The sequence below is a fragment of the Chaetura pelagica genome, unplaced genomic scaffold (assembly GCF_000747805.2).
Source record: "Chaetura pelagica isolate M959 unplaced genomic scaffold, ChaPel_1.0 scaffold82, whole genome shotgun sequence".
Classification (NCBI taxonomy): domain Eukaryota; kingdom Metazoa; phylum Chordata; class Aves; order Apodiformes; family Apodidae; genus Chaetura; species Chaetura pelagica.
The window spans coordinates 7234291-7252570 of NW_009952990.1; the positions used below are offsets into that span (position 1 = coordinate 7234291).

Genomic DNA, 18280 nt, shown 5'->3' on the forward strand with positions numbered 1-18280 from the left:
TTATATCCAACAATCAAAATTCATGACTCTCTACAGTTACTGCCTTGTAACTACACATTTCATTCTTCATTATGAAACTTTTGGCAATGTAACTGGCAGCCTGTAAGCAGATGCAGTGCAGGAATTTTGAAGGGCCTGGCCTATAAAAAACAACCTGTGAAACCACAGCGCAGGTCAGCTTGTTGTGGAGACTGTGGTGGAATCACAGGATGGCAAAAAATTAAGGAGGTGGACACAAAGCAGCCACGTGCAATGTAGGTAAATTGGTTATTGTTGGAAGTGATACTCAAAGTTCAGAAATGTGTAGCACCAAAAACAATTTCAGGAATTAAAAGGGCAGATTACATCACACCAAAGCAGTAAGAATTTCACCAGATAGAAGCCAGGTGACCAGGCATGTTTTAAACATGAGAAAGCTTATTGTCCATTTGCCACTAGGCCATTGTAGAGAGTGGCTCCATTTTAAAGGTCTTTTCCAGCCAAAACTGTTCTGTGATTCCGTGGTCTCTATGTGCTGCCCCTTGCTAGACCATCCTCTGGATGGCCTAGGCACATACATAGTTTAATTGTTACTAAAGATTTAATAAAGATGTAACTGCCTTGTTCTATTCTTAGTTCATCATGTTTTGTCCTTAAATTTCTTTTCTAATTTAAGATCACTTATTAACTTCATCATAACTTTTATAAATCAGGTGCAGTCACCTTTTAGGAAAGCATGCTTTTCTCAGAAGCAGGTATTTTGGCTCCAGAAGATAAATCCAGTTAGTTTCTTTTTATTTCCCTTGTGTATTTTTCAGGAAGACTATACAATCAAGTGTTCTCACCTCGTCTAAAATTCTAATATTAAAATGCTCCAAATTGAAGTATCTTTGTCTTTTTTAATTTAAGAGATAGAAATGTTCAGTTAAACCAAATGGTCCCTGGGTGTTTCTGAGGCTGTATGTGCATGTGCATGCTCCAGGTTTTACGAACAGCCAAGGCAGGCATGAAGACATGGCAGATGTTTTATAAAGAGGTGAACTGTAGCACAGAAGGACAACAGAAAGCTGGGCTGGGACTTTCTTCAGTGGGACAGTCTGGCCTGAGTTGGTTCCCAAAGAGTTCTCAATGTAAAATTAATCTGCAGGAATACTAGCATATAAGTATTACATTTTATGAGCTGATACTCTTGCTGAATAACTTTCCATAACTAATGCTGACACATTGAATGGTTTTTGAAACTCCTTTTAGAAAAAACCTACTTCTGAAATTATTTTATCAAATCATTGGTGTATTATTAGATAAATGAAGTCAGTTACACATTCCAAACTTAATAGTATGTAAATTAAACTAAAAGTTAATTTTGCATTTTCCCTGAGCAATGAAACCATGTCCTGATAGATAACTGCATTTTAATCTTATTTTGGTTGATCATATGGTATTTTCTTTCTCCTGTTACTTGCCATAAACAGTGTAAGTTCATGTGATAGCATTATATACTAAATCACACTGTGAGAGAAGAACTGCATTATTCTGTATATACTGACAAAACTCTTTGTTTAATGTGCATTAAATAAAGTTAAAAATAGCAAATGTTATTAAAAAAGAGGAGAAAAGCACAAGGAAAGCTATAAATGTTCTTTTCTTTGCCAATGTTATGCACGTCAAATTTTCTGTCTTTTAAAAATATAGTTTTATTGAAATAAGACAGAAAGAAAATAAACTACAGCATAGCAGTGAAGTAGCAATACAGAAACTTGTTTCAGTGCAGTCTCAAGTTATGAGGGAGCCTAATTCTGTTTTGGGGGCAGTGGAAAATGAGTATTAAATGCTGATCTCTGTTTTCAATTAAACAGCAGCATTAAAGATATGACAAAAAATTAAGAATTAATAATTGTCCTTCCTCAGCCAAATGTCCTCCCATGTTTCAAAGTAACATACCCAGATGAGGAATTTTAAAAATGCACAGCTGATTTTTTTAACTTCCATTTCACAGAGCTGCAATCTTGTCCTTTGTAGTGAGGATAACATAATGAATAAATTAAAATAACAACTAAAATTTAAAGAAAACACTTAGGAGGCTTTTACCTAGAGATCTTTTAGTCCACATTGCCTCACAGGAGTGTCAGTGGGGATTTAAAGTGCCTTTTCTCTTGTTGGTGAATAGTTTATGTTTGAGGAGTCTCATTGGGTTGCCTGGTTTTCGCTTGTATTTTCTCTTGTGCTGTATAGTTGGAATTACCACTTGAATGCTGTCAACCTCCTTAGGGCTGGAAGAATCCAAAACTGGCAGTTGTCTGCCTCCAGAGGAGCATCACTAGGCAGTGCTTTTGATGCTGCTAAGTGCTAATGAGCTAAATGGCATCTCTGTGTGGGCTTTATTGAGAGACAGTGTTGCCCGAGATGGTTGCCCCCAGGAGATCAGTCCTTCCCCACTGTCTCTGGCTTAGGGTTGCCTCTTCCTTTTCTCACCTCTTGACCTACCTTGCCCAGCTCTCCCAGCTGTAGCCAGTGACCATGGGTTATTACCCAGACCGCTGCCATCAAGCCAGGCCCCCGTGTTGATGGTTGTGGCTGTTGCTCCCCGCTTCAGCTTCACCTCAAAGGGGAGGCATTTGGTGCCAAGCTGTGAGCCGTGCAGCAACCCTGGCTCTCAGGGCGGCCACGGCGTGCACATGGCCTGCTGCCATCCCCTCCCTGCTCTCCCCTCGTGGGTTGAGGCCATGCCAGGTAGAGGAGCTGGCTGTCTCTCGCCTGCCTTTTGCCCTCCAAACCCCCTGGGTTTTGGGGGTGAGCCAAGCAGCTGTTACATTCCCTGTCAGAAACCGACCCCCATCTGCATTTTGACCCCCATGTGCTTGTACATGCTGCTTCATACCACTTGGGAGAAACAATCTAGGATTTAAAAAAAAGGAATGTGGAAACCTAAAATCTGTACATCTGATAAATCGATCCAGGTTTTCCCACTCTTTTCCTCTCAAAGCACCTCAAAACACTTGATTAACTTCAAGCCATCATTAAAATTCTTCTTTTGCTAGATACTGTAAGTGGGGAACTCTTAAGGCAGGGGAGTTTTCCCTTTCTGAAAATAAGGGAAGAGAGATGGGTGTACAGATTGTTTTTATCATTAGTACTTCCCCACATCTTTACCAACTGAATCACTGCTACAGGAACATAATATATAAATATATATATATTTCCAAGTGTCAAAGCTTCTCATTTAAAGCTTACCTCAGTTTTAAATCCCTGTGGAAAGGGAGGGCTTTTAATATACTTAATAAATTCTAATCTTAATCATATTCATCATTATGAAAATTTGAAGTAGGTTGAAATACTTAAGGTAAGTGAAATGAAAAAACTAATAAAGGGTATGAAACACACTGGAGAAATGGAAAAATAATTGCTAAAGATTAAGAAATCTAAAATGATGAAACATGAAAAAGCCTTAGTTTCCAATAAGCTTGTATTTAAAAGTTTTGCAATAGCTTAATAATACAAAAGGAAAATGAATTGAATGTTAAGTGCAGCACAGTGGCAAGAAATATTTCAATACTTTAAAACCTAAATTAGTCTTGTCTTTGGGCTTCAAGCATGATTTAAGGCCTTGTCAGTTCTTGAGGAAGTTACTTCATCTGTCAACAAGAAGCCAGTACTACTGTTGTTGTTGCTATTAATAATAATTATTATAATTGTGATAGTAGTAGTTTTCATAATCAGTAGTGCCTAGGAGTAACAAAGTACTGTGGCTGAAGACACCAGCTTGCTCTGTTTTGTACAGGCAGAACAAAAAGATTTTTCCAAATCTGAAAGGAAGGACCTCTTAAAATATTTTGGTTTTAATTGAAAATTATAAAGATGCAATAAAAATATTTGGCTTCTTTTGTATCCTCCTCTTCTTTTTTTTTTTTCCCCCCCTCTTTTTTTTTTTTTTTTTTTTTTTTTTTTTTTTTTTATCCTCCATCCAAATACTCCATGAGTGCTTTTGACCACAGGACCATTCCAACACAGTGTGCTCAGCTGCTGTTTTAACTTGTTGACCAGGAAGTTCCTGCCAAAATCAATGGTTCCACAGGATGCTGTTCCCACTGTGTGCTGGGGGACAGGGGGAAGGGTGTGTGTGTGTGTGTGTCAGTACTGAAATCTCTTGTGCGGTCTATTTAGCCTTGCAGATTTGTGGGTCTCTTCTCAGTTATTTAGTGGTCCCACACTGTTTTTCATCTTCAGGCTTGATAAGTAAAGTCTCTCTCCTCATTATCATGTATTTACACTCTGGTTTTTTCTTTTTTTTTTTTTCTCCTGATAGTGAGTGAAAGATGCTTGCTGTGAATTTTGCCTAAGTATGGCAACATATTTGAGAAGTGTTTCCTGAGAGCTGTAGAGGCTTCTGCATCAGGCACAGAAAATGCCATAGCCCAGGAACTTTAGGGAAGTTGACTTTTTGTGTGGTGGACTGCTCTAGGAGTGTGTGAATGGTGCACTTCACAATGTAGTCCATGTACAAAAATGGAATTAAAGATGTTAAAAAATTGTATCTAGTAATTTTATCTTTATTTTAGGTATTACGTACCTTGACCATGCTGGTTCAGCACTTTTCCCAGAGAGTCTCCTTAAAGCTTTTACTGATGATCTGAGAAGCAACATTTATGGTAAGTGTAAAACACCTCTTGTCTCAAGTTACCATAGTCTCAAGATGGTCTCAAGTTACCATCTAAATATGTCAAAACTTTCTCCTGAGTTGTTGGAAGGGTACTTCTGCAAGTTTTTTAACAGTGCTATAGAGTAGTTGGAAGACCAGTAATTTTAAAAAGGAGTTATAGTCCCTTTGTGTCACTACTTCCCTTGTTCTTTGGTGGCTAAAAATGTGTTTGTGTTGGTGAAGAAGAAAAATCAAAGGCAGCATGACTCTGTTGCCCAGGGGTTAGGGCACCATGCCCTAACAAATACAATATCAACAAATACAATGTCAACAAATACAATATATTTCTAGCACTGTTTGCTCAGTCTTTTTTTCTTTTTTTTCCCCACACAACATGCTAAAAAACCAATCTCTTATGCAAGGATGACAATCCAGAACCTTCTTGGTAAGAGTCATCACAAGGAGCTTATATTGTGTCTCAGTATAAGCATTTAATTTAGAAGAAATCTTAGCTCAAAGATCCCATGTGAATTCAAGCAGGGAATAGGTACTGTATCTCTCCCAGGCTGTTAGACTTAGGTGCATACTCAGAAAAAAAGATACGTATCACCAAATAAATTTTTCTTATAAGAATGTGAGTAAAAATATTGACAGAACTGTGAAATATCTGGGTAGAGATTTAGCTATTTCAGCTGTGGAGGTAGGCACTTCAGCACCACCTACAAGTCCTTTGTCCCCAGATCCTCTACTTAAACCTTTCCTCTCCTTTGAACATTATTATGTAGATGAGAACCACACACTGAATATGGTATTGTACCAAGGCAGCAGCTTACATTGTTTAGGAAATACTGTCACTGTGTGAGACAATATACATTAGAGTGATTCATGCTTGACCAGAAAAAAAGAAGATACACTGTACAGTATTATCTATATACGCTGTGAGCAGTACCACTGAAGTAATCAAAATCTGTTATTGTGGTTGCCATCTGTAGGCTGTGTCCTTCTAGCTAGTTTTGTCTTTCTTGTGCCCCCTGATACATAGAGCAAAGTGATCACAGAATCATTGAATCATTGAATCATCCTGGTTGGAAGGGACCTTGAAGATCATAATTCAGGCCATTTCCTTTTGTCCTGTCATTATTCACTTGAGAAAACAGGCCAACTCCCACCTCCCTACAACCTCCTTTTAAGTAGTTGTAGAGAGCAATGAGGTCTCCCCTTAGCCTCCTCTTCTTCAAACTAAACAATCCCATTTCCCTCAGCCTCTCCTCATAGGGCTTACTCTCCAGACCTTTCACCAGCTTGGTAGCTGCTTCCCAAGTTCCTCTTGGAAACTTGGGAACTAGGTATCACTGTGTTCACTCAAAGATCAACACACTTGTGCTCATCACCTGCATGAGCCACTTGAGAATTCTGCATACTTTTTATTTTCAGTTTGCCACTGTACATGTCATTTCCCTCTTTCTTGTTTCTTGAATGCTAGGAATGCCAGGATACAGAGTGTGGAATTAAGTTCCACTATGAAGTAGATATTGTTCTTCATAGGGACAGATTTGTTTTGCTGTTATAACAAGGCACGTTGATTTGATTACATTCAAAATCTCCCATTCAAGCCCACGCCAGTGGTATTAAAATTAATGTTCTGTCACTACAGCCATTGTAAAATGAGCATATGCACTCTGATCTTAGTTCTTTCAAAAAACATTGGGCTCAATCCTTACATCTATGGCAGAAAAAAAATAAATTTGTGAATCAATTGAGTACTTGTAAATGGAAATAGTAGTGCTGCCAGTTAGGAGCAGATTTGCATTGTACCTGTAATACTATGGGAGCACAAACTGTATCTTTTTTAATACTGCTTTCAACTAAAATGGTAACAAGAACTCTAATATAGTCAAATTTCATTTTTTAAAGTTACATCTCTGCTGTACTGAGGGCAGTAACTGTTGTATAAAAAGAGTTCATTTAATGGACATATATGTGGGTGAAGAGGGAGTTTGACTTACAGGTTTTTTTATTTTATTGGTGATAATCTGCAGGCCTGAAGAACTGCAGTTTAACTGCTGCATGTGTAAATGAAGGAAAGGAATATAAGTAACAGGGATACTCACTTCTAAATTGATAATATTTGAATTGGAAATTACAGAAATGCAACATCAGATACGAAAAGTCGAGGTGCTAGATTTTGGGTTTGAGCTCTAAATTTATTCTGTTTAACACCTTCACTCAATATCAGCAGGGTGTTTTTTAAACTTTAAAGAGAGTAGCTAATACTGCAGTCTACAGCAAAAACTGTATTAATATAACCTTTTTATTTTATTCTTTTCTTTCAAAACTATTGAGGCATATTCATTAAGCATTTACTAATAGGAAAGTATGCTGTGCCTCTGTGGATATTGCTATAATCTTTTTTTTCTCAAAAAGATAAATTAATGCCCTTCTTACATGCTCTCTTAATTGTTAATACATGCCTGTACTGAGCTGTGCTGAGGTGGCTACTAATTTTGCAATAAAATTTGTATTTTTATGAGCTACTTGAATTTCAGAGACTAACCCAGGGTTAGTCCTGTTCTCCAATCATGAATGTTTATTACCTCCAGATGCTATCTCTTCTCAATTGCTTTTTAGCTAGTGTGCAAATTTATTTATGAATGTGCATTCTTTCTGTAATTTTTTCTAGTACACTTGTGTATATGCAGTTGCATTTCCTTTTTAATGGAACTGCCTAAATGTTAGTAAGTGATCCAGCTGGTTTCCAGGTCTGTCCCTTCTCTTGACTAACTGCTCTAAGGAGCTTCAGGGTATTGCTGTGAAGTATACGTTAAATCTTTCTTTGTCATCTTTTCAGGCAGACTTGGTGTAATACTTTAATAAAAGAAAAAATTAATAGAAAAATTGTGATTAATGATTAACTTCTGTATCTCTCTTGTCTCCTAGGCAACCCTCATAGTCAGAATATCAGCAGCAAGCTGACATATGACACAATTGAGCATGTCCGATACAGGTAGACTAATCTTTCTTTCAGATGTTATATGATGCTTTTCATAGTCTTCATTTTGATTAGGCCTGTGCTGTTTTGATGACTTTGATGTGCTAGCATTTCTGAGGGTCATCTGTCATCTGAAGAAAACACCACACTTTTAAAACACAAGGTGCTTGGACAGTCAAGTGTTGGATAAATTCAGTTCTTTTTCTCCCAGATGTCCCAATTCTCTTAAGTCCTTTACTTAAATTAGTGCTGTAATATAAGTCCACAGTTTTAATTAAGGTATAGAAATTGGATTCTCAAAAGCGATTATAAGATGGTGTGGTAAGATCGTAAGGTGTAGTTAAGTGCAAGGATATGGTTAAAATTCAGATGAAATTAAATAGAGCATAATGGCTTCTGAGAATTTATAAAACGTTTATGGGAGTGTGTACATTGCTTTACAGCAGGTACTCCTGTTGGAGTAATAAAATACCTTTTAAAGTAGTTTTAGTATATTTTTTAAGAGCAAAAAGAAAAGGTAAATGTAAAATTCAGTGCTGGGATTTCTGGGTATGGGAAGAAAGTGAATTGAATCTCTAAATAATGTACCTGCTGAAAGTCCAGGATAGAGTGTGCTGAAATTACAGTTCTTACCATTATTTTACATCATGAGGAAATATACAACTTTTGTACTTGATTATCAGATTTAGGGGTTTGTTTAAGGTAACTTAGTATTTTATAAAATATATTTTTATTGAAGAATATGTATGGTTTGAGTTTATTTCCTGGTTTTGATGGTGCTCTTTGTTTAAGAAAAGAAGCGTCAGGGATTCTTCCTTGTTTTATCATCTTCTTTAAAATCAAGGATTTCTTCAACACACATCACAGAATTCAAATTAGTAGCAGTGGAACTATAACAATAATGTGTAATGCTCACAGCTGTAATGAATAAAACCTGCCTGACAACTTACTGCTACTTTTTCTCTGACATTTCTAAGAGAATGTAAAAAAACAAGAGACAAGACAAAAGCTGGGAGATGCTGCTGGATATGACCTGTCCCTCCTGCCTTGTCACCAACTTTCTGGAGCAAGTGTTTAATTTTGTTTCTCTTGCAACCCTCTCTTAAGCTGTGCAGTATGCCAACCGGTTAGTGTAGGGCCAAGTGAAATGACAGTAACTATCTATGTGGAATACGTGTGTTCAAAAGCAGACACAGCCAGGTACAGCAACGCCTACACCCTTGTAGATTCTCCTGAGCACACCTGTGTGCTCACATGCAACGTTAGCATTCTGGTTGCCATTTGCACTCAGGGGTATTTCAGTGTCAACATTTAGCAGTTCTTCTGATGAAGGCACAGTAGAAAGTGTACCTGTTCCTAGAATAAGGATTGTTGTACTCTGTTCTCCCTTATTAGGGAATAAGGAAATAGACTTCCAGCATGTAACTTACATAGATAATTCAAAAGAGCTAACATCTTCAGCTTGGATCTTCCTTTGACGAAACACGAGACTCTTATAAGAGCAGGATGGGAGATGAGGAAAATCGTACTAGTGTTTGTATTGGTTTTCTGTTTCTTTTTTTGTTTTATTTTTGGAGGGGGAAAAAAAAAAGCCCTCTGCATCCAAATGAACGTTGTCAGTATTACACCTCACAGAATTTGTCATCTACGCCTATAGAAATTCAGTCATTATTCCCCAGTAAAAATCTAAAAAGCATAGTCATCAAAAAGGTGTAGTCATAAAAATTCAGGAAGAAAATGCCCCAAATATGTGATATATTTAAGATACGCAAAATGATGGGACCATGGTCAGTAAGTCAGCTATCTCAAAGGCAATAAAAGTATATTAAAAAATCTATACTTCTATGCCATTGCAGCTAATCAAAATAAGTAATATGACAACACCAGGTGACAGGCATGTCTGTCCTGCATCACAGCATATAGACTGGATTTCCTCAGTGAAAGAATAATTCAGGAGGTAGTTTCAGAAATCTTAAAATGAATTACTTGCTTTGAATTCTGCTTTTGGCACATGGCTGCAGCCAGAAGTATGTTTTTTTTTCAGTGTTTGACTCAAAGATAATATGATTTTCTGATGGGGCGACACAAGCAACTCACGAAAAATAAACACAGAGCTTAATCTGTGATTTATATTTGTTGATTTTGGTGATAGCAGCATCAGAATAGACTTTCCTAATACGCCAGTGTACATTCTTCTACAGTAAAAAGCTGAATGATTTGGTTTTGCCTTCAGATTTGCTTGATAGACGGAAACCACTCTTAGAACATGGATTTGCAAGAAAATAGCATAAATAATTAATTTCTTGAGTTGGTGGTTGTTTTCTATGATTTTCAAGTTACAGTAATCAAAACAGATTACCTTTTGACAAACTCAAGTACGATAAGAGTAAAAATAACTATTTTATTCTTAAAAACATTGCTTCCCTTGAACTGCTGAGAGATTTTTAACATTGTGTGTATCACTACACTAAGCATGGGTGACTGAGATGAGGAAGCTAGAACTGTAATAAACCTTGGCTAGAGGTATTAAATGTATGCATCAAAAGATTATAGATCCTTTTTATGACTTTGCTTACAGATGCATGGAAATGCCATTGCTCCAGTTCTATACAACTAAACAACACTAGTGCACTATCTCCTTATGATGCTGCAGATACAACGCAACTCAGAAATTCATTACCTGGAGTATTAAATAACCCTCTTCCCATATGCAAGCATTTAAAAATACTAGTTTTCTGAATATTTGAAGACATTGTCTTTGTAGATCTAACACTTGCAATAGAAAATAGTGCAGCAGTGTCTTCTAACAAGAGCCAGACTGAAGTTTTGGTGTTGTTTCATGTTTGTGATATATTTAAGATACGCAAAATGATGGGATTTTCATTTGAACACTGTGTTGTTGAATTTAATAGAGTTTTGATGTTTATCCTTGAACTTTCAGATACTGTGAAATGTTAAAATTAAGCATACTTTACGAATTCAAATAAATTTATTTTAGAAGAAGAAGATGCTTCATCGAAGATTTCAGCACCAGGCATTTCCTAGATTGTAGCAATATGTGTACTATAGAATTTTCTCACTGAAGCTAAAAGGATTTGGCAGTGAGCTACATGTGATCAAGTTTAAATATAGAACCAAAAGCTGTATGTTGCTAAAAGCCTCTCTCAAAATATGCCATCTTGGTGAACTATAAAAGTAGAATAATCTCTGTGGCATGTGCATACAAATGACAAAAGGTGCAGCAGCCATGCACAAAAAGAATGTAAATAGCTTAGTATTTTAAAAAAATAGTTGCTTCTGTAGTGAAACATACAGGTGGTACCAGATTTTGTGAAGGAAACAATCTTCTAAATACTGTTTATAATTTCATTTAGCTTGTATTTGTAAAGATCGTTTCATGATAACAAGGTAAAGCTTTGCAATCCTTCTCTAAGCATCATATCTTGCTTTTGAAGTAAGTTTCCATTCCAAGTATTTATTTATTTTTTTTAACTATCACATGTTCTGAAATGGTGATATGCAGGAGAAGATAAGAATTTTTGCTTTATTCCCAGGGGTAAGCAATTCTTTGTCTGAAAACAGTAATGTTAGAACTGCTACATACATGAAAATTGGTTGACCTTTCCTACACAGTAAGAAATAGTAGATATAGTATCTGCTTAATATTGATTTGTCCTTTGCAAAGGTCATCAACAGGAAACTGTATGGATGACTGACATCTGAGTGCTGTGTCCTGGCCTCCTTAATGGTACCTATCAATTTGAAAACCTTGTTTCAAAACTAGGATGGTTCAGCCCTTGGGCATGCTGCTTTTATAAGGCCATTTGCAAAGGCTGCTTTTCCTGGTCCTGTTCACTTTCCACGGCAAGTCTGAAATACCACAGTTTGTGAAGTCTAGCAAAAGGAGACAGTGCTCACTGGGGTGACTGTACATAGCAAATGGAAGAAGCTTTAGAAGATAATTATGAATAATGGATGGGTTTTTTAAGAGCTAGATAATGGGCAAGAGGGGTGATCTTTTTCCTCGTGATTCAGGTAATGATTTGATGTAGGTGTGCAATGAAACAACTCCAGTGTGCCCACAGTGAGCTGGCTGATACCCTGACTGTGTTATGCCCTGAGGAACAACAGAGCAATGGCTGTGGTGCAGATTCTTGTTTCCTCCTTGGTCCCACCCAGCCTTTTATACAACTGTGGGAACTTGTTTTTTTTCTTCTTAGCACTAAAAGAAACAAATATAGTGGGATGCACAGTAAACTTAAAATTAAGACAACGGGTTCCATTTTATAAACAGTTGCTTCTAGGAGTCAATCCATTACTTTTCGTGGGTTTACTTTCTTGCAGTCCTATGCAAAAAAAAAAAAAAGGCAGCTTCTGGACAGGGTAACAAGTGATGATTTTTTTAACGAGTTAGGAAACTGGTTTAAAACCCAATATAATTGGTCTGTTTTAGTTTGGAACTTTGCTCCTGGACTTTCGTCTCTGTTTTAATAAATTAATTAACCATTAACTTGATAAACTGAAGCTTTAAAAATGAATTTGCTAATACTGCTGTTACTCTTGTGGTAGGCAGCTTTATAACTTCATGTTTTGCATGAAGAAATTGCAGTAAATAAAATTTGTGCATTCATGGTCTTGTTCTTTAAGTAGTCTTTGTTGCAAAGAAAGCAAAATCTGGAATGCTTCATTTATTGAAAGAAAGAAATATTACACTGGAATAAATTAAAATCTGGAGACCAAGATTGCTAGTTTATGAACACAAAGGATGAAATGCTTCTGGGTAATTCTGTGTTTAATTTGTATGGGTGGTTAGGGGGTGTTTTGCAAAGATAATTGAAAAAGAGCGAACACAACTTTTAAATTTTTCCCTTCCCAATTCAGAAAAAAAACCTCAGGAGTCTGCTTTTATAATATGGCTGTGACAAAGAAGCAATGGAGACTAAGTTTAAAAGTGATCTTGCTATGCCATTACTCTCTTGAGTAACATTCAGAGTGGAGAGAGTGGTACAGGCTTACTTGGATTCAGGCCACCATATTAGCTTGTGTTTTCTAAGTGCATATAGCCTTGCTGCCTCCTCAGCTACTGTTTTGTCAGGGACCTGATGCCCTCTGTGTGTCTGCAGGGAAACCTGCAAGAGGACAGCTCAGTTGATGAATGAGATATTCCAGTTGGAAGAAAATATATTGGTAAAAATAGTGACATTTCCCCAATGCAAATTCAGTTTTCCCTTCTCTTCATGTCTTTGCCTCCTTCAGGTTTTATTTGGAAGCTTTTTTTCCTCTCTAGGCTGTACAGTACTTGTAGAAGAAATGCGGTGTTTCAGCATCTTCTGGGTTTGTAGTTGCTTGCTAAGAAGCAGTATAATGAGACACCAATCTGTGACTTTTCTGGTAAGACTTGTTGCCCTGGCTGTTTAGTGAGTAGAAACATAGTCCCTCTACCTGTTGTGAGCCCTAGCAGTCCATTTGGCAGCTGCAGAGGAATCTGACCACTTCATTACTGACCTAGATGATTATTTGTATTTTAAGTAAGGCTTGCAAAAGACCAGATATTTAGCACTAAAGTAATTTCTGCCACCCCCTTTATACACCTCTTGTGCTTGACAATTTTGTTTTGACTTCAGTGCAGTTCTGTTTCTCAGTGTAAGTTATATAGCATTGAATTGTTCCATTTCTGTAAACTCCAGTTACAGAATTTGAATGCCAGTTTATGTTATGTATGTTGTCCAAAATTCAGCTGATACTTTTTCTCATATCTATTTTTTTTTTTAAGACTGCAGATACTTTTCTGCTCTACCATCTGAAACTTATGCACTGATCCTCTATTAAGATCTACACAACTGATGAAGTTGTGTAATTGACCTGTGCTGTTTATACCTTATGTTTTTTGTATATTTATATGCACACACAGACACCCTGAGAAAGACTAATTCATCTATGTTTTCAGAAGCACAGAGATAATTTGTTACTGCATCTTTTAAAGATGTCTCTAATGATCTTTCAGTGAAGTTAGCAAGGGCAGTATTGAGCTCCATTTTTAATCTTACTCATTTCACTTATAAAACAATCTGAGAATTCAATCTGTTGTTATAATTAAGCCGTTGAAGAGACTCTACAGCATTTCCAAGGGCTTCCCTAGTGACATCTGTGTCTCAACAAATTTGAAATTGCTGCTGTCACTTCTGCTGAAAAGCAGTTTGCTACCTGAGCCCCACCTTGCTGCAGTTTTAACCAGCAAACTTGAGTCCTTAAACAGCCATTGTTTGCATTATTAATCTTTTTTCCTCATCCAAAAGCATGTCAATTCTGACTCTACTTACTGCTATCTTTCCTCAGCTCTTTAGTACTGTTTTTGTTGCACACATTTCATGATCCTGTTTTGATTTTTAGCACTTTAACACTGGTACTCACTGAAATGTTTGCATTATAAAGTCCTCCTAAGTGAATAGCTATTAGTGTCGCTTATCTTTTTTATCATTGTGAACAGAGGCTAGGTAGTTCATGCCATATTATTTACATTTTGAATATATATATGTATTTCTAAATTATTTGTGGCTGTCTTCTCATCTCAAATAATGCCATTGGCTTTTATGTGTTGTTCCAGATTATCTGTAGCTCATTCAGTCTTCTTACAGATAGAGCAAACACTCTTGCTTTGCCAAACCATGGCACATATGCTCAGTTCTCTCTTTCTCTAATGAACAAGTTATTTACAGCACCCATGCTAGATGCTATAGTTCTAGCTCTGTGGGTTTTTTTCTGTGTTTCTCCCCTCAGCAGCCTGCTGTCTTGCTGAAATTCTCAGTTAATAATATCCCATGTCTGTTAGTGGTTGTTACCTTTTTTTCTCCTCACAACACTGAGAATCCACTTGGCCATAGGCAGGTACCAGCTAGCTGTGTTCATTACACATAAAACAGTTTGTTACTGAGGACATTGCTGCCCCGATGAAAGTTTGAGTCTTTTAGTGGCAAGAAGCAGGGCAGCTGCACAGCTTCCAGGCTGCCTGAAGACACCAGAGGGAGCGGAGACAGCAAGAGCATTGCAGCAGCAGTGTTGGGCAGAAGAAACTAAGTGAGCAGAACAGGGAGTACAGGAGGAGGAGCAGTGACTGACAAGAGATAATGATGTGGTGGAAACTGGCCACCTTCACCTGAGCAGGGATGAAATGAGAATGTGAGGGCCCAATAAGAGTTTTAGGGTGCCAGATCATAAACACATCCCAGCTGGTATGATTCAAAGGTATGGGCATGCAGGGGTTTTATGTCTCAGCTGCTACTACGAGGTACTTTTAATCTACTATTTGTGATATTTCCCTAGTGGAAGGGCTAGAAAATTCCCTCTTCCACTGGCTTATGGGAAGGCAGTATCCTCTTTTTTTCTGCACCATATTTTCTGTTACTTATAGGCTTTTTTTTGTCTTATGTACCATTAACCTCTTCTGATGCATGCATGCATGTAGAAACCTGACCCATTCTTTAGTTTTCGTAGGTCAAACATGGTAAGTTCCTTTAGGGTCTACTTCCAAGGTCTATTTTTCATCCTCCATCCCAATCTCATTGGTCCTGTCTCTGGACTTGTTCTGGATTGTCTTCATTTTTCTGAAATGTGTAGCTCAAATAAAATGAGGTCATTGAAATAAGTCCTGCAGTATGGCAGTCAAGGGTATGGTAATTGAGACAGAATAAAAGATTCTTCAGTGGTGATGTGACCTGATTAAATGTTCTGGATGCTAGGAGAAGACAAAAAGTATTTTAAAATTAGGGAAATGACACCAGGATTTCACACTAATAGAGGAAAACTGCAGACACAATGGATTTCCAGAACGAAGGAAAGCACATCTTTGTGAGGATTCTTCTAGAATGTAATAAATTGGTTGGAACATGATTCCGCCTGTTTATTTTTGTTCTAAAATTATGTATTAGGCTGAAAATGTGGTCTGTAATCTGGTTGATACTGATATGAATGAAGCAAAAGTGAAAGAAAACTGTGAGATTTTGTATAGATTGGTGTTGCGTAGGAAACCACATTGACTTGAAGAAAATTATTTTATGCACTTGGTCACTTTGAGTGTTTAATTCTTTGAAGCTAAACGCACTAGCTTTCACTAATAGTTTGGAAATATGCAGCACATAATGCCTAAAGCTTAGATACACCTTTACAATATATGCTGGCAATATTGATGAGTTCCTTCTAACTTTCTTTATTCTTTCTTTTGTTTCTCTGCTTATTTCATTGATTCAAGTTTCTCACCTGTTTTAAACTTTTATTTCTAATACGAAAGTTATAAGAGAAGGGTCCTTGAAATTAAAGGGTGCCTTTAAGAAGCAGCATGAGGCATGGTAAGATACAGGAATATGAAAGATAAATGAAGAAAGACTTTAAACAGAGCTGTCTCCTTTATATTAAGGTTAATAATGTCTAGTGAATCCAGGTTTAATTTGCTACATTTTATTGGTATATCTGATATGTGTCAAGGCAGAAGAAAATTGCATCATTAGTAGTATTGAGTGCCAGCTCAATCACATGTTGCTAATACTTTAGAATTTATTGCAGCCTTTTCGATGGTGAGACTGTTTTGTAGGAGTAAGATGTATATGCTTTGGATTTTATGAAAACTCCTCAGACTTGTAATGAATCCAGTGTTCACAGTCAACAGTGTTCAAAAGATCTTTTCTGCACTCAGGCTTTTCTCAGCACTCATCTTACCACTTCTTTCCCTTTGTCTTTGCCTTTCTAAAGGTGTTTGGTATTTCACTAAAATTTTTTGCACAATACCTGTCATGCAGTAAAGGAGGTTTTAGAGATAGCATAGCAATCTGTCGATGTTCACAGACCAGATTTTTCTAACTTGTGAGTAAACTGTGTATGAAATCAGTGTTCTGTTGCAGGAAGCAAATAAACACCACCAAAAGACCAATGATGATGAACAATACTAAAAGTGACCTCTGGAATATAATTCTGAGGTTTTCATGCTAACAAGGAAAGCACTCTGCAGGAGAGGTGCAAAGCAGAATCCTAGTTTCTTTTGTTCTGCTAAGAAAAATGCACTGACCTCTTGGCTCCAAAATCCCGGTGCCAGAATTCCATGTGGTGTCCCACTCAGCCATCTCTTTTAGGATGCTGGCTCTCTGGTGAGCCTCTATTTCACTCACTGTACATATCAAGTTCCTTGCACCAGGAGAATGGGACCTGCCTGCCAGTAAGAATTTTTCTGAAGATGCTTACAATCTTGCTGCAAATTCATTAAAGCTGAAGGCTGTTTTGTTTTTTTTTCACACAGATCTGACTTCCTTTGGAAGTGAAAACTAGAATTCAATACATTTAGACAAGAGTCATTCTAGCCCTGCAGGGCTGGAAACTCTTTAGTCCCATGCTGATGTGGTCCCTGAAGTTCCCCTGTACAAGCTTGCTAGATAGTAGCTGTCTGGCACTCCAAGGACTGAACTGCAGGCCACAGATAGGATTTTTAATTATGCCAGCATGCTTGATGTGAGCTCCGTTAATATTGTAGAATCATGGATGGGAGTCAAAGGACTTAAGGTTGCTCAAATAATCAACACCAAAGATATTAGAAAAAGTTATTTTAATATACATTTGTAAAAGCTCAACTGTTTCACGGCAAGTTTTACTATATGGAAGAAACATATAGAGGTTGGAATCATGTTGGACTGGTTTACACAGGGATCAGGAGAAATTCTTTATACAGAGATAGAGGTGATTGAGTCAGGATTGGATTGGAATAATTTATGCAGGGATCGGGGAAAGAGAATGAGGGATGCCCTCCCTCTGGGCCATGAGGTTCAGTAAGGACCCCTTTGCTTTCTAAAATCCTTCTCAGAGCAGATTCTAGGTGCAGCTGAATCCACACTTATTCCCAGACTTGGCTCATGATTTATGTCTAATAAAAGGGTAAGGAAAACTTCCCATTTTGTCACAAGAGTCCGAGTTGACCCTGTCACTCATATCCTTTGTCAGAATTGATCTGTTGTGAAATACGAGGTACCAGCCTGCTGCGATCCCAGAGAGCCTTACTTTAGAATCAGTATTTATAGGGTCACAAGATGATTGACTTTGGGCCATCTTTTTCCATTGTGGCCACAATTCTTGACAGGTGATGTCGGTAACTTTTAGAGTGGGGTTGTGATTCAGGCTGAAGGGGTCTTGGGTACATTTCCCAAGCAACAGGAGTTCCAGGTGAAGTTGCAGAGTGCCTAACCACACCAAGTCACTGCAATTGTGCCAGGACAAGATAGTGCCCAGTAAGCACTGAACCAGACTCACTGACCAAGAGGCAAGGTCAAAAAGTGTCAGATGGTCTCAGCCCACTGGACTTGCATTTAAAACAAGAACAACGTTGAGCACACCGCCTTTGTAACTTCAGAAGGAACAAGGTTGGCTGGTGCTGACCACAACACAGCTGGGGCAGCAGAGGGTCTGCATCATCACATTCAATCCACCCTGTGACCAAAATCAATCCATCCTTCAACAGTGTTATGGCTGAGACAGCATATGAAAGCAGTGACCAAGCCTGGATTAAAACATACCTCCTAACTAACTCTACTTGGTCATGTTTCTCCCATGTAAGTAGTGTGCTACAAGTTGATAATTTCTGCATTATTGTCCATGACTGCAGCATAAATGTTGCCTGTATTTATTTGTGAATAAAGGAAGAA

At 37.6% G+C, this 18280-nt stretch overlaps 1 protein-coding gene across 1 annotated transcript in view; it reads left to right on the forward strand.

Annotated features, from left to right (window-relative positions):
• Positions 1-2543: 2543 nt before the first annotated feature.
• The window catches only part of MOCOS (molybdenum cofactor sulfurase), a 193375-nt gene continuing 177638 nt past the window's right edge, over positions 2544-18280 (forward strand). The window contains exons 1-3 of the mRNA XM_009996536.1: positions 2544-2709; positions 4536-4625; positions 7553-7619. Coding sequence (XP_009994838.1) covers positions 2544-2709; positions 4536-4625; positions 7553-7619 — 323 coding nt within the window. The remainder of the gene's footprint in view (positions 2710-4535; positions 4626-7552; positions 7620-18280) is intronic.